At 31.6% G+C, this 16,425-nt stretch overlaps 2 protein-coding genes across 3 annotated transcripts; one reads left to right on the forward strand and one right to left on the reverse strand.

The window, feature by feature from the left end:
- Nucleotides 1-2,441: 2,441 nt before the first annotated feature.
- On the forward strand, nucleotides 2,442-6,378 carry LOC107920644 (thiamine biosynthetic bifunctional enzyme TH1, chloroplastic). Of its 2 annotated transcripts, none has more exons than XM_016850451.2 (10): nucleotides 2,442-2,622; nucleotides 2,748-3,065; nucleotides 4,050-4,124; nucleotides 4,277-4,352; nucleotides 4,433-4,508; nucleotides 4,670-4,804; nucleotides 4,925-4,989; nucleotides 5,131-5,258; nucleotides 5,331-5,587; nucleotides 5,706-6,378. In XM_016850451.2, exons 1-10 carry the CDS (start codon nucleotides 2,578-2,580, stop codon nucleotides 6,235-6,237), a joined length of 1,707 nt encoding a protein of 568 aa, XP_016705940.2. In that variant the 5' UTR covers nucleotides 2,442-2,577; the 3' UTR covers nucleotides 6,238-6,378. The 2 variants fall into 2 exon arrangements, with proteins under 2 accessions (XP_016705940.2, XP_016705941.2); XM_016850452.2 differs by having other exon boundaries at nucleotides 2,474-2,622; nucleotides 5,331-5,581.
- Nucleotides 6,379-6,494: 116 nt separating this feature from the next.
- On the reverse strand, nucleotides 6,495-10,124 carry LOC121225615 (serine/threonine-protein kinase SRK2A). Its single transcript, XM_041109998.1, has 9 exons — nucleotides 9,668-10,124; nucleotides 9,306-9,380; nucleotides 9,107-9,208; nucleotides 8,785-8,838; nucleotides 8,583-8,675; nucleotides 8,401-8,493; nucleotides 7,853-7,957; nucleotides 7,669-7,767; nucleotides 6,495-7,209 (listed from the first exon to the last, which is right to left on the reverse strand). The coding sequence occupies exons 1-9, from the start codon at nucleotides 9,785-9,787 to the stop codon at nucleotides 6,886-6,888; spliced, it is 1,065 nt and encodes a 354-aa protein (XP_040965932.1). The 5' UTR covers nucleotides 9,788-10,124; the 3' UTR covers nucleotides 6,495-6,885.
- Nucleotides 10,125-16,425: the final 6,301 nt, after the last annotated feature.

Consider the following 16,425-nt stretch of genomic DNA (forward strand, 5'->3'; position numbering starts at 1 on the left):
ATGGATCTCCCTTAAGATCTAAGATCTCTATTTAATTTCTTTCGAAGTTTTATTGAGTTTATTTATGTTGTGTGGTTATCCTAACTTTGAGATGTTTATATTCAGGATTATGAACTAAATTCTTTAGATACTTAGGAAATATGAAACCTATGATGAATCTTATTATTTGATTTTTGATTTACGCGATAAATATTTTATTCTTGTTCTCAATTATGTATGCTTATTTCTTGTTTTAATATTTCTAGTGATATTAATTCATGTTTAATGTGCTTAATTCAGTGGATCTGAAGACCCTGTTTAAAAGTATATCTAACATAATTGAGTGGAGTTGCATGCAATTCTAGAAATAGGACGACATAAATCTACTAAATTAGAGTCAAATCTAATAAGGGAATCCATAGATCGAGTTAATGCGGCAATAGGGGTTTTAATTAGAAAGATATTTCAATTAATCAACCTAGAGTCAGTTGTTTTTACTCTCGAAAGATATATTAACATAATTTAGGAATTTATACGGATCAAGACACAAGTGAATAAATTGTTTAATTCAGATTCATAATAATAGGCGAAGTTTAGTTAGATTTTTTCCTGGGAATTGTTTATCTTATTGGTTATCTTTGATTATTTTCCTATTTTATTATCTGTTGCGTTCTTAGTTAGATTAGATTAGTAAATTTAGATTAAAAACAATTACTCCAATTTGTCGGCTAAATAATAGAAAAAACGGTAATTATTAGTACTTTCAGTCCTCGTAGATACGATATTTCCTACTCACCATAACTATACTATTGTTCGATAGGTGCACTTGACTTAGTCCTATTTATAGTTAGTTTAGTGACCATCAAATACATTAGATAAACAATACTAAATGCATTATAATTATTTATAAATAGTTTTGTCTTCAATTGTGAGCTAGTGTCAAGTTAACTTGTGACATTAACCAACTAATATCATTTTAACATATACAACTGATGGAGATGATAAATTTGCATATTAAAATAAAAATGTATAAAATACATTAAAATGAAGTTATGATTGACTGGTAAATTTAAAATTTTACTAATCCAACTGGCGCAGGTCCAATTCTTACTATATGCATATTTTTATTTAATTTTTGTTAAAATAAAAAGATTGAAATACCCTTAAAAATAAAATTTATTTTAATTATGAAACGATGTTTTTATAATTTCCCTAGCTAGGTTGGTGTCCAATGAAAAGGCTGAAATGCCCTTAAAATATAATTTATTCTAATTACCAAAGGATGTGTTCATGAATTCCTTAACTGAATTGATGTCCAGTTAACTCGTGATACAAACTCAATCGAAAGCTTAAATAATATTGTAAATTACAAAATAAACATTGAAAGTGTGTTTTGACTCCCCGGCAAAATGTATCGGTAAAGGCTTAATTGATTTGTTTTGTCAATAATGACTTAATTAGATGAAATTTTTTTATAATAACTTAATTGTTTTTTTTATCTCTAATCTTTTTTATTTTTTATATATTTTATAATTATTATCAAATTTGCATAATAGGTAAATTTTGATGACTAAATTTAATATAGCTATGAATGGTTGAGAACAAAAGTATTCGTATTTGAATAAAGAAGATTGCATTGAATTGATAATAATATGATATTAAAAAGCGGTGACATGAAAACCAAAATGAATTAATAATAACATTTAATTAATCAAATTCTCCAAATATTTAATATATTATTCAAATAATATCTTAGGGTTTTCTCCATATATATCAAATACCAAAGAAAATGTGATATTCAAAATTATTTAACGAAATGTATCAAATTTTTACATTGTAATTGTAATATCCCTCGCCCGGTCCGGTCATCGGATCCGAGTTACGGAATGTTAGGGCGCAGAATAGTATAATTACAAACGTTTAACAACAAACTCAAACCAAAATTTAGTCACAATAATCATTTGATACAATTTAAAATCTCTCTCAAGTCTTATACGAACTTACAAACGCTCTAAAATTGACCCGAGATTGAACAAGGACCAATTAGAAACTTTTTCAACATGGACCAATTATTTTAGTGTGTTTTTTATATAAAATTAGTAAAAACCCATTATTTTGGACATTTGTTCGTATTTTTCTTATTTTCAAATTTTATTACTTTCAAAAAATATGTTATTTCCGTATTTTATTATTTTATATTATTTTAGTACATAATGTTTGAAATTTATTATTTTAGTGTGTTTTTTTATATAAATTTAGTAAAAAAACTTTATTTTGACCATTTGTTTGTATTTTTCTTATTTTCAGATTTTATCGCTTAAAAAAAAGTCTTATTTTGACCCTTCATATTGCCACTTCCTAAAAACAAAGAAAGACAAGAAAAATACGGGCTTAGGCGCCGCCTGTGGCAGACCCTCGACCAGGGTTTTTTTACTGTTAGTACCATTTTGTTAGATGGTTGTATTATTTTAGTATTGTTTTAATTTTTTTTATTTATGTAAAAAAACCCAGCAGACAATGATATGTAAAATAAGTTTTTTAATTTTAATTTATATTTTATCTAATTTTCAATCAGCAAGTCGCCTACCGCTCTTCTAAATGGCCTCTGCTACATTTCTCTCCACTCTCTCGTTGGCCAACAAGGTAAAGTTATCCTTTTTTTTTTAATCCCTTTTTCTAACTCATAAACTCTAATATTTGCAGTGGTAGAAGATAAGCATTTGCGGAATCTGATACTAACAATCTAATTCCTTTTTCCTTTCTTTCAGAATTATCTGCTGTTAACTCCTACTCATGCTTATGCAAAAGGGTATACTAACAACTTTAGAGTTTCGAATTTACCTTCCATTGTTGTAAGAAAAGAGGGTTCTGTTCGGTCGCAAGGTTTTGTAGCAATGCAGGAGAAGGGTGGTTCAACATTGAGCGATGATTCGAGGAGGAAAACCCCACATGTTTTGACTGTTGCTGGCTCTGATTCGGGTGCTGGGGCTGGAATTCAAGCTGATCTCAAGGCTTGCGCTGCTCGTCGAGTCTATTGTTCTACTGTTATCACTGCTCTCACTGCTCAGAACACTGTTGGGGTTCAGGTTTTATATTCTTCGCAAACCTTTTCTTTTTTCTTTCTTTTTTTTTTCAATACTTCGAATTTTGGTTTTTTTCTTTATTTGATGAATTCTTGACCATCTTGCTTCGTTGGCTTGAAGACTTTTCATCATTTGAAACCTGAAAAAGAGAACGAGAATGATTGTATAGAAAAAGATTCATATTTTTGTAGAATATGTGTAGAGAATATAGGATTAGCTGCTATTGTTGAATTTACGTACGATTGTAAATTAACGGAGCTTGAACAACCAGATTTTTGTTCATGTTCATTTTTAAGATTGTTCGTGTTAGGTCTGTATTTGTAAATAATTTCAAAATGTTTTCATGTTCATTTATTTAAAATTATGTGTTTATGTTCTTGAACAAACATATTTGTGAAAATTAAACAAAATGTTCATGAAGAACATATTCAGGAACAATGTTCATAAAATAATAAACAAACAATTAATGAATAAACACATACATATATATATTTTAGATATAAAATAATTAAATGTTTATATTTATATAAATAAAATAAGCACACAAACAACAATAATTTTATTAATATATAATAATCAAACAATAAACAAGTTTAAATGAGCTTTATATGATTTAATAAACGAGCTTTAAACGAACAAAAACAAATTTATTCATGAGCATAAATCAACCGGCCATAGTTTGTTCGTGTTTAGCTCATTTAATAAAGGAGCTTCAAAATTTTGTTAATGTTTGTTTATTGAGCTTAATAAACGAACAGAAACTAAACTGCTCACGAGCTCTCCCCTTGTCCTCAATGGTTATGCACTTGTCATCTAAACTTTAACAAGGTTCAACAGAGCTGGTAAGCAGAAGAAACCAAATAAATTGAACTGCTCATGAACTGTTCTTTGAATGCTTTGTTTATTTACGGCCCCAAATTTATGTTTAAGGTTGATGATCTTTTATGTTTATGTCATTGATTAATTAATTTTCTGGTTGATTTTCAGGGTGTAAGTAATGTACCAGAGGATTTCGTTGCACAACAGTTAAAGTCTGTGCTCTCTGATATGCAAGTTGATGTGGTAGGACATAGTTAATATGTTGAGCTTTAAGTACTTAGTTATGAGTAACTCATAGCCATAATTGGGGCTTACTACTGTTTCCAAGTTATGGCCTTAGTATTAGGTATAACTGCAAAATAATTCAGCTTAAGCTTTATCATCTATGGTATTAGGTGAAAACAGGTATGCTACCTTCTGTTGGCATAGTCAAGACACTCTGTAAGACGCTCAGGGAATTTCCTGTCCATGGTACGCAATGGAAAATAAATTTTGAAACTGTGTTTTTTTAGTGCAATTTTAGTTGACATTTCTCTGGTAACCGAAGGCAGCTTTGGTGGTTGATCCTGTCATGGTATCTACAAGTGGGGATGTGCTAGCTGGTCCTTCCATTCTTTCCACATTTCTGTATGTTATGGCTTTTTTTCTCTTAGTATTCAGTAATATGTATACCCTTTTGATTCTTCACAAATCACAAACGTCGTTGTGCACAATCATTTCATTTGAGGTTTGCCGAAGTGAACTGTGGTTTGTTCTTAGTAGTTTTTATTATTGTTTCATGCTTTCAGAGAGGAGCTCCTTCCAATGGCTGACATAATAACCCCAAATTTGAAGGAGGCATCTGCTTTGCTTAATGGTATGCAATTGGAAACGGTGGATGACATGCGCTCTGCTGCAAGATTGTTGCATAATATGGGCCCAAAGTGAGTTGAAAAGCTCTTTTGATTTGCATAATATGACAAGTGTTCTATAAATACCTATAACTTCATGTTTACAGACAGTTAAACAGATACTTTATGTACTGATAATGTTTGTTTTTTCAGGAATGTGCTTGTCAAGGGGGGTGACCTACCTGACTCATCAGATGCTGTTGATATTTTATATAATGGTAGGCTTATTAGATTTTGTGCCTCAAAGCCAAACTGTTTCCATCCTTCCTTTGCTATTGTTTGCAGCAAATGAGTTCTTTTATGGATGTAACTAAATGGTTTTGATGTCTGACTGAACTTTAAAATTCGACTTTCCGTAGGTCATAACTTCTACGAGCTGCGTTCGCCCCGTATAAGAACTCGTAACTCTCATGGTACCGGTTGTAGTTTGGCATCATCTATAGCAGCTGAAGTAGCAAAAGGCTATCCAATGCTTTCAGCTGTTAAGGTAATTACATCTCTGCTATGGCCTTACTGTTTTCCAGCTCTCTCTCATTCTTAGCCACTTGTCTTTTGGCAGGTAGCAAAACGCTTTGTTGAAACTGCATTGGATTACAGCAAAGAGATTGATATTGGAAATGGACCTCAAGGCCCCTTTGATCATCTATTGAGACTTAAGAGTCATTCTCAAGCTTCTCATAGGCAGCAGCCATTTGATCCAAGTGACTTGTTTCTGTATGCTGTTACAGATTCAAGAATGAACAAACGGTGGGGCCGATCTATCATCGATGCTGTTAAAGCTGCCATAGATGGAGGTGCTACCATTATCCAGTTAGGGTCGGTTTCAGCTGTATTTTTTTTCTCGGTTATCATGAACTAGATTGTAGGAACTGCTGCTACACAAGGCTGTTTGCGGATTTTGTTTCTGTGATGAAAATAGCTTCACTTTTTGCAGAGAGAAGGATGCTGAAACAAAGGACTTTATGGAATCTGCAAAAGCATGTCTTAGAATTTGCCATTTGCATGGAGTTCCTCTGCTGATTAACGACCGTGTTGATGTTGCCATTGCTTGTGATGCTGATGGAGTGCATGTTGGCCAGTCTGACATGCCTGCTCGTGTTGCTCGAACTCTTCTCGGTCCAGAAAAGATTATTGGTGTCTCTTGCAAGACACCGGAGCAAGCTGAACAAGCATGGGTTGATGGTGCTGATTACATTGGGTGTGGTGGTGTCTACCCAACCAACACCAAGGAAAACAATATCACAGTTGGTTTGAATGGGCTGAAAACCGTTTGCATGGCTTCGAAGTTACCAGTGGTGGCCATTGGTGGAATCGGTGTGTCAAATGCACGTGCTGTAATGGAAATCTGCGCATCGAATCTAAAAGGCGTTGCCGTTGTTTCAGCCCTTTTTGATCGGGAATGTGTACAGACTGAAACAAGGAAGTTGCATGAAGTGCTATTGGGATCTAACATTGGTAGTACATGACAAGTTTTATGATCTGATTCTGATAAGATAACTATCTCAATATGAGATGTTCAAAAACTGAATGTTGACTATCTTAAGCATCGCTTGATTTTTTCTGTAATAATCATAAAAGGGATGGACAAATTCCTATTTTCCGTGTTACTCGTAGGTGTGTTAGATTCGTACATCCAAAACAACTAAATCTTAAATAACATATGCAACATGAAAATAGAACAAAGCTGCAGGAAAGTGTGAGAAATAAGCAGGAACAAGGCAAGTAACAATATTTAAATGATATTTCATATTATAATGGTGAGTTGTAAAATTTTAAACGAGTCAAACATTCTGGCATACCATTTTAAGATGGAAAAGAAATCAGCTTACAAGACTCGCATACCCTCCATTATACTCTAAAGTCTAGACATTAACAACCCACAATTATGAAGTTGATCCCAATTGGGTAATGCTTCAAATCCCAGTACTTCCAACTTCCGACTTTCAATAGCAACACAACCTAAACAATCATAAAAAGACTGCACAAACATCTTTGCCCCAAGACCATAATTTACAGTTTGTTTATTCGACACCAGGTCCTAGGTAGAAACCGACATCATATGAACACAAGGACTAAACACAGAACTCGAATTGAAAAGCATATACTAACAAGTTTTAAGAGACATGAACTTCTCCACTAGCATGTACCTCCTTTACTGTCTTCTCGTACTCATCTTCTTCTTCCTCTTCCTCTTGCTCTGTATCTTCTTCCCTTGCATCCCCATCTTCTTCTCCACCCCAGCCAAAGCCACCAATAGACCGTGATACTGGAGGAGCTACTTTCGCTTCTTCGACTATTTTCATGATTTCATCAACGGATTGAAGGGAGAAAGTTGGGTTTTCTTTCCTATAGTAGGCAGCTTGAGCTGCCTCTGTCAGTTCCCTGGGCAAGTTCTTCAAAAACCATGGATGGCTCTTGATATCTTTTATGGAGATCCTCTGTGAAAACACAAGCTCAAACAGTGAGTCCCAAATGGGAAAAGCCAGAAAGGAAAAGCAAGCTTATCAAGGTGACGAATGGATGGAAGGTTATTATGGAGAGCTACTCCAAGAATGCCAATTTAGAAATGGGGACTCTTGTTTTACTATCCATCCACTTCATAGGCAGAAAAAAGAACCTCATCTCTCATAATTTAGCTATGGACAAGCAACATGTCATTTTGATTATGATCAATCATGCCTCCAAAAGTTATATTTCAATGCACGAGTAGAAGACAGTAGATATAAGCCTTGTGCTTTAGCACATGAAAGAAACGATGGAGAATACACACATCCATACATATACATTCAAGACTCATATCATGCCAATAACCACCAATTGAGAAAAAGAAATTATGGGAGAAGTGAGAAAAACAACTGTCCACATCTTGAACAAGTTTCTGTAACATCAGTACATACCCTGGAGGGGCTAGCAACAAATATGCGAGAAAGTAGGTGTCTGCAATCTTGAGATATATGAACATAGTCTGGGATTTTGTATTGAACTGACATTATTCTCTGCGAAAAATTTTAAAAAAATCATAAAGAAATTAAATGATTGAAGATAAGTTAAAACATGGATGGTTGGAAGGATGTAACTTACACTAATAGTTTTCCTAAAATTCTTTGGATCCTCTTGGTCCTCAAATGGGTAAGCACCAACCAACATAACGTAAAGAGTCACTCCACATGACCATACATCAGCCATCTGAAAAAGAAATCAAATCCTAAAGTTAATCAGAAACAGAAAATAAAAATATAAAAAATCTCCTCTCTGCTTTGGAAAGACTTACTAAACCTCAGAAAACGGTACTCTTTGCCAAATATCTCAGATGCTATTTCTTTCATGGTCGTTAAAATGAAAACTTCATCATAAAGTGGCACTACCTGTAATAATGCAGTACTAGTAGATTTCCAACTAATTGATGGATATTCGGAGCCACTGATTTTTAACCGGGTTTATAATCACCCTCAAAAATTATTAAAATATTACCAAGTACCATCAGTCAATCTTTAGAACAGTATGTTAAGGCGTCAACTACTCTAGCAGAAAACCAATTATCCTGAGCGGATAGTCATAACTGAAACAACCTAGTCTAATAAACAAGCTGCTATCAGCAATTTAACAAAAGTAGACAAAGACTAAATTACCTTGCCATCATATTCTCTCCGAGGAAGAACTTCTGGTGCAATATAAGCAGGAGTACCGACAGTTGACTTGGGTCTTGAATGCAGCAAAGATGACTAAAAAGGGGCGGAAGGAAGCATCTTAAACAACAATTTCCGCAAGCATTTGATTATGCTTACTGTAATAATCCTATTTTGAGTATTACCTTTGAGTAACCGAAATCACAGATTTTCAGACGAGGAGCAGGGCTCCCATCCAACAAAGTATTCTCTAACTTCAAATCTCGATGGCATATTTGCTGAAAGTAAAAAAAAAGGTAAAACATGAGAAGCTCACCAGAAAAAAAAAGAAAAGAAAAAGGACAACCTAAACATCTCGTAATAGATGGAATCTTAAATCTTAGTTACCATGGAATGACAGTAGCTAACTCCTGAGATCAGCTGCTGGAAAAAATATCTGGCCTGAAAAAATAATCTGTTATCATTGTGGAAAGTTCAAAAACACCAAGCAGTCCATCTCTCACTTAGAAACTAATGCAGGATTATTCAATCGATAAGATGAGACATTTCATCTCAGACATGTAACTAAATCAATTGAAAAGGGGAAAGGGAACATAATAAATGCAACCAGCAACAAGGTAAAGGTAAAAATTCTCAGTCCCCGCACCTTTTTTTCCCCTTTTGCAAAAGGGCATCTATTTAATAGCCAACTTTTGAAATCTACGCTTACCTCATCTTCACTGAACCTTCCAGCGTTGCAAATTCGCTCAAAGAGCTCACCACCAGCAGCATACTCCATCACAATTGCAAGATGTGTAGGAGTCAAAACAACCTGCGAATTAAAAAGGAAAAAAAAAAAGAGAGAGGTTAATTTAAGCACATGAATGTAAAAGGAAAAAAGAAAGAAAGCGGATAACAAATGACAGTACCTCTTTGAACCGAATTATATTTGGATGACGAAGCGATCTATGATTTATAATCTCTCTTGCCACATTCTCATCAATCTATCACAAAAGGTAAAATGTAAAATAAAAAAAAAATCTCAATTTTCTTTAAATGCAACAATAGTAATAAACAACAAGAAATTAAATTCAACTGCAAATTTCAATCTTTACGGAAGTACCAACAATGATTTCATTAAAAAAGTATAAAAGCTAATTTTTCCCTGCGAAAAAAAAAATCTTACATACACACCATACATGCATGCGTGATACATAGAAAGATACATGTAAAATGCATCATAAAAATATTTTAAAAAAGAAAAGAACAAGAAAATTAAGGAGAAGATAACCTTATGGCCACGGTCGATATACTTCATGGCGACAAGTTCTTTGGTTTCCTTGTTACGCATCAGCCTCGCTACACCAAAGTTCCCAGATCCTATGTCTTTCACCAGCTCGTACTTCTCCATATTTTTTTTTCTTCTTTTAAATAAATCAGATAAATCAAAACCCTAACTCAATTATTCACAAATCCAAGCACGTACCGATTTACATTCAACACATTACGAATCGAAACACGTAGCGGCGGTGGACGACGGAGGTGACGGTGGATGTGGAGATTTGGAGAGATTTGAAGGAAAGTAAAGAATATTGAATTTTTTTTTAAAGTCTTTGAAAGACAGCAAAAATCAGTGCATTTATGAAGAGAAAAAAAGGTTTATAAATTATTTTATTTGACCATTATTTTATTTTATTTTGGAAGAAACTTGTGGGGATAATAATTTAGAAAGAATAATAAATATCCCCAGCACTGCTCCTTTTCCTTTGTTTATTAGAAGGTCGTTTGATTCTCTGCGGAGGGGCCCTTGCTAGCTTATCATGAGATCTCCTCTTGATTCCGCTGGATTGTATTTTGATTATGGTTAATTTACTTTTTATCCATGAATTTGGTAATTAAGTTCAATTTGATAAAAAAAAAATTTAACCCTTAGACGTGTTTCATAGTGAAATTAATTATCAACTTTAGAGACTAAAAATAATGATAAACCTTCTTATACTTGTTGGGTCAACCCATAAATAAATGATAATACATATTAGTACACTCAAACTCACATCTTCTTACATTTATAACAATATTTATACCAATCAAACTATGTGATAGTTGATTCTAAAATTAATTTTATGTGGAGAACACTTATTGAAAAACTACGAGAAGATGAAGAGAAGTTCACTAATGTTGAAAAAAAAATACAATAAGTTTTTTCGGCTATATGTTGTTTCTTAAAAATGTATGATAAAATAACAATACAAGAGGTTTTTAAAAACGTCTAATATACAAATTCAACTTCTGCAGCAAGGTTCAGCCCTCGAACCTTCGCTTCCACATATATAATTTCAATTTTGCCTCTCTATTTATTTTTTAATAAGTGGCTTCAAACTTTTTAGGTCGGATCAAACGGGATTCAAGTCACACAACTCTTACATAATCTTTTGTCTTTTAATTTCACAAATGAAATATTATTTTTAGAAGTTTAAAAACTTTATTTCTATATTAAAAAAAACTTTATTTCTAGTCTACTCAATAATAATAATCATTCTATTTCCAATTTGTGTTGTTGTTTTTGTCAAATTTTCTCCACATTTATGCAAAAAAAAGTTTATGAAAATAATTGTTTTTTTTAATTAAGGAAGGAGAATAGCGTTGCTTGAGATCGAATTCAAGCTCTTGTGTCTACAATATGACGTTTTTATCACTAGGCTAAAAGGTTGTTGGCTGTAACAATAACTGTTATAATATAGAGTATGATACAATTCATCGTAATCATTATTTAAGGTTTTCTTTTTTTTTCAATATTTTATTTTATAAATATTTTTATTCTTAATATTACTCAACACAAAATTCAGTTTTGTAAAAAAAATTAAAGTTGATAAAATATTAATATTTTTGTTTAATTGATTGAGTAATATTACTACATTTATCATACAAAGCTAGAATCAAATTAAAAGGCTGTAGGACCAAACACAATAAAAGTCAAATTAAACAAACTGTGAAAGAAGGATCATATTCTTGCTTAGAAAAAGAAAGGAAGAATGATCATATTCTTAAATATTTATTATATGGGCCAATATGAAATTTAAAATAATTTAGAGTGGGTCCTGCCTGCCCCTAACTTTATTCATGCTTTCCAAGTATAATATAATGTTAATATATAATTGCTAAACTATCAAAAAAATTTATTTTTGTTTATCTCAATTTACATTTTAGTCACTTATGTCTGAAATATTATGTTTTAGCAACTTACGTTATTGCATTGTAATATTTTAGTTATTAAGCTGTTAATTGCCGTTAATGGCGTAATGGTAAGCTGACGTGGCATGTTATATCATTATTTTAAACAAAAATTTTAGGTTAATTTATACAATCGGTCCCCGTATTTTTTCGTTTTGAGCAAATTTTTTATGTTTTTGTTTTCCTCAATTCTCTATTTCTTTTAATGTAGTTTTTCTATATTTTTCTATTTGTTAAAAGTTGTCCCTATATTTTTATTTCCTTTGAACAATTCAACTTTTTTGAGTGAGGCGAGCTTTTGAACTAATTTTAACAAATGAAAAATATAAAGAAACTACGTTAAAAAAATAAAGAAGGAAGAAAAATAGAGAAAGAAACAAAAGAGAACGGAAAACAAAAATTTTATTAACATTCAAATAATCTGCTTGCTTTAGTATACATATGGGAAGAGAGATTTTTAAGTTTTTAAAATGATAATGCTAAAATTTTTTTGACATGTAGCAATAGAAAAAGGAAAACATTCGTGGAGGAACTTTTTTCGTATAATTCATAATAAGTCTTTCTAATTTGCTTATATTCAATAATTTAAATTACAATTTTATATACATTTTAAATTTTGAAATTGTTTAAAAAATCTTTTTAAGTTTATTACTATTTTTACAAATTAAATATACTACTAAAATCGAAATAGATATTTTAAATATATAAATAATGTTACAATAAATTATTTAGTGGTCACAAAATTTAATTAAAAATCTATATCCACTAATCAATAATTCAAATTAAGTTAGAAACTATATATAAAATTATAAATTGACAAAATTTATTATAATATTTAAATTTTAAAAATAATTTTAAAATGCCATTTATTTAAATTAAATTTAATGTAAATTATCACATTTTTAATGAAACATTACAAAATTTATGAAAAAATTTAAAATTAATTTAATTTAATTTAATTTAATTAATAATGCAATCAACGTGTACATAGCACGGGCAAAGAAAACTAGTTAATATATATTAGATTAGTGTAAAACTAAAATACCTTTGTAATTTTATAATTAATGTTTTAATATTATAATTGTCATATTTAATGTTTTATCCAGGTAAATTATGCATGCCAAATTTAGGTACAAATTACAAAATTACACAGGAATTTTGATTTAATGTGTAATTTCGTACATGAGCTTTAATTTTATGCAACTATACATATGAAACTTTGGTATAAATTTTCTATTTTGAATGTGTATAATTTATATTTTAATTATGATTATATTTATAAATTAAAAATAAAATTTAAATTCCCTCAAAACAATTATAAAATTTAAAATGCAAATTTGTTATAAGAAATGTTGATTGGAATAAATTTAAGTGCTAATTTGTTTGGTATTTAATAGATTGTGAAAAGAACATTTCAATTCTCATACGTTTCTTTTTTTTGTCCTTTTTACCTGATTTGATCAACTTCGCCATCGTATGAAAATATATGTAAATCACCAAAAGGTCCACACCATTAATTTGGGTCCAGAGCCTACTTGATTATGTCTTCCTCTAGAGAGTGATACCAACGTCCAAATCTGCGCGTGGGTCACCTGCACTTTGCGTCCTTAAGCCATTGTTCCTTTTTTTGGCTAATGAAACCATTTTAGGAATGGAACCTGAGCTCATGACTTGACCTTTGGCTTCTAACTTGTAACTTTTAAACTCTCTTCCGTTTCTTTCGGTAACGTTTTTGCAATAAATATATATCTTATTCATTAATATTTTTATCAATTTAAATATTAAATTATTATCTTATATATTTCATAAGTGATGAATAGAGGTATTCATGGGTCGGTTTTGAGTTAGATTTAGGCATGATATTACATGTTTTATACTTGTCTAAACTTGATCTGACCCGAAATATGAGCTCAAAATTTTGCTTAAACCAATCCATATTTGCAAAAGACTAATTCAAACCTATTTTATGCTCACTCATATTACTTTTTAAAAAATAATTATATTATATTATATTATATTAATATTTAATAATCTTATACATTTTATACATTTTTTTATTAAATTTTGTTATATAATCATCTTAACATTATTTTAATATTTACATTAGAGTAGTATTATATATTTAGTATAGATTTTTTTTAATGTGCTTTAAATTACATAATATAAAATATTATAAATTTAAAAATGGGCCAGATCGAACCTTGAATGTTTAAGTTAAAATCTGACTCATATTTTAAATGGGTCTAATTTATTGTCTAAGCTCATTTTTTGAACATAATATTTTACCCAAACTCTTCCAAGTCTTGGGCGGGCCTTAGAGCCTGAGCAGGTAACCTACCCATGAATAGGTCTAATAATGAGTGAGCCTTAAAGACATATTGCACTTCCAACAAAATCACAAAAGTTCAAATTTTAGAAATAACATTGTTAATAAGGACAATCATAAATTTTAAAAATGATTTTTTTTTCAATATTCCATTTTTATTTTTTTAAATATCAATAAGTATGCATGTCCATTTTTTAAACTCCATTTAAATATTTAGGTTAATTTAATATCTGATACTTGATTTTGATTTTAATGTTTAATGTTACTTAAGTTTTTTAATCCTAAATAAATATTTAATTTTAATTTTAATGTTCAATTTAGTACCTAATTTTAGCTCTAGAATTGAGGGTTGTTACTAATTGATTCTTTTGATGCAACCTCGAGACCGATGGACTGTCACCTCAATTCCCATTTGGCGTTGGTTCTCTTGCACCTGCACAACCAGCTAATGTCACTGCCAATGTTGAATAAGCAAGTGTACCTATCGGTTATTTTGTTGGTCAGCTAACTGCATCCCACGACAATGAAGATAGGAGTATATATGTGCTTGCTGCAATGGAGTCTTACAGAATTACAGCACCAGTCTATACACATGGTATGGTCGCAATAAGAAAAGCAAGTGCGTGCAAACCAAAAGCATATTGTGTAGAAGTCGATGAAGTTCCACCTGACAGACATCTAGCACTATAGTCTAAGAAGTGGAAGGAAGCGATGATAGCTGAATATAAAGCATTGGTGAACAATGAGACACGGTCCTCGATGAAGATTCCCCCAATAGATTTCCCATTGGATGCAAATGGTTGTAAAAAAGTAAAGAAACATGCAGATGGAACAGTTGAACATTACAAGGAAATACTTGTAGGCAAAGGATTCTCTCAAGTCCTTGGACAAGTTTTCAAGGAGATTTATAGCCCAGTTGTGAAGTAACCCACTGTGCATATGCTACTCTCTATTCTTTAGCCAATCAAATGTCAATCAGGCAAGTTGATGTCCACAAGGCCTTTGCGAATTGCGATCTTTTAGAGGAGGTGTACATGGTACAGCCTCCAGGTTTTGAACAGTATGCACCAAATGGCATTGTATTGCGACAGGCCCTAAGTCGGTTCTCTAATCAAAGAGTACCTGAAAGACCTCCAAATACGACATTGCAAGGTTTATTGTTCCTTGTTTGTTTGCAAAGACAATGATGTCATTGTGTACCTTATAGTGTATATAAATGATATCTTAATCACTGGTAGTTCGAATGAAGTGATTGTTGATCTGGTTGACAAACTTCATACTAAGTTCTCACTTAAGGACCTTGGAAGCCTTAAGTATTTCTTGGGAATAAAGGTGAAAAAAGCCTGGGAATGGATTTGTGCTGCGCCAATGACCATCTCATGCAAATTGTTGAAGGATGAGGTAGAGTTGTTTGCAGATCCATAGCTCTATCGTAGCATTATTAGACTTCTTTTTCTATGTGTGTCACACAAGGCCAAACATCTCATCTAGTGTCAACAAAGTAGTGCGGTAATTGCAGTCTCCTCGAGATGAGCACGAGGTTGTTATGAAAAGAATAGGAACACTTGATTATGGGTTGGTCTTTTCTCCGGGATGCATAGAAATGACTATTGTGGCCTTCTTTGATGTAGACCGGGGAAGTGACAAGGATGGCAACTGATCTATTTCAGGGATATTGCACAGATTTAAATGACAACTTGGTGGCTTGGAGCTCTAAAACAACAGAGATCTGTTTCAAGGTCCACAGCATGAGTAGAATATAACAACGTTGAAAATGATGCTTATGAGTTACAGTGGCTACAGTCAGTCCTTGCTGATTTTGGTGTGGAGTTGAAAGGTGTTTCAAAACTATGGTGTGACAATACTAGCACAGTCGCAATGGCTGTTAACCCTGTTTTGCCACACTAATACCAAGCATGTGGACTTAGACTTGCACTTTGTTCAAGAGGAGGTAGTTGATAATCAACTTGAAGTCAATTATAAAAAAGTCACTTATAAGAAGTGTTCATGGTCCGGGTTGGGTTTAAATATAATATTATCATATTTTATATTTGTTCAAGTTTGGCCCAACCTGAAATATCGGTCTAAAATTTTGCACAAGCTAGTCCTTATTTGTAAATGACTAACTCAAGCCTATTTTAGGCGTGCCCATATTAATTTTTTTTAATTTTTAAAAAATTATTTATATTATTTTAATTTAATATTTTTATATTTTTTTATTTATTGATTTTTTTATATAATCATCTTAACATTATTTTAATGTTTATATTAGAGTAATATTATACATTTAGTATAGGTTTTATTTTTTTAATGTGTTATAAATTACATAATATATAAAAAAATAATATAATATAAAATATTATAAACTTAAAAACAGGTTAGGTCAGATCGGGCTTTAAGGCTTGAGCCCGACCCAACCTATATTTTAAATGAGTCTATTTTTTTTGCCTAAACCCATTATTCAAATATAATATTTTTGTTTAAACCCTCCC

This window comes from Gossypium hirsutum, chromosome D13 (genome assembly GCF_007990345.1).
Source record: "Gossypium hirsutum isolate 1008001.06 chromosome D13, Gossypium_hirsutum_v2.1, whole genome shotgun sequence".
Taxonomy (NCBI): Eukaryota; Viridiplantae; Streptophyta; class Magnoliopsida; order Malvales; family Malvaceae; genus Gossypium; species Gossypium hirsutum.

Bases quoted from the DNA above. Each gene is read 5' to 3' on its own strand.
- LOC107920644 (XM_016850451.2), top strand. From the start codon at position 2,578: ATGGCCTCTGCTACATTTCTCTCCACTCTCTCGTTGGCCAACAAG. The intron at 4,990-5,130 runs GTAGGCTTATTA...GACTTTCCGTAG, and splicing joins TGTTGATATTTTATATAATG to GTCATAACTTCTACGAGCTG. The intron at 5,588-5,705 runs GTCGGTTTCAGC...CACTTTTTGCAG, and splicing joins GCTACCATTATCCAGTTAGG to AGAGAAGGATGCTGAAACAA.
- LOC121225615 (XM_041109998.1), bottom strand. From the start codon at position 9,787: ATGGAGAAGTACGAGCTGGTGAAAGACATAGGATCTGGGAACTTTGGT. The intron at 7,958-8,400 runs GTAATTTAGTCT...TTTCTTTTTCAG, and splicing joins GGAGAGAATATGATGGCAAG to ATGGCTGATGTATGGTCATG. The intron at 7,210-7,668 runs GTATGTACTGAT...GTGTTTTCACAG, and splicing joins TTGTTGCTAGCCCCTCCAGG to AGGATCTCCATAAAAGATAT.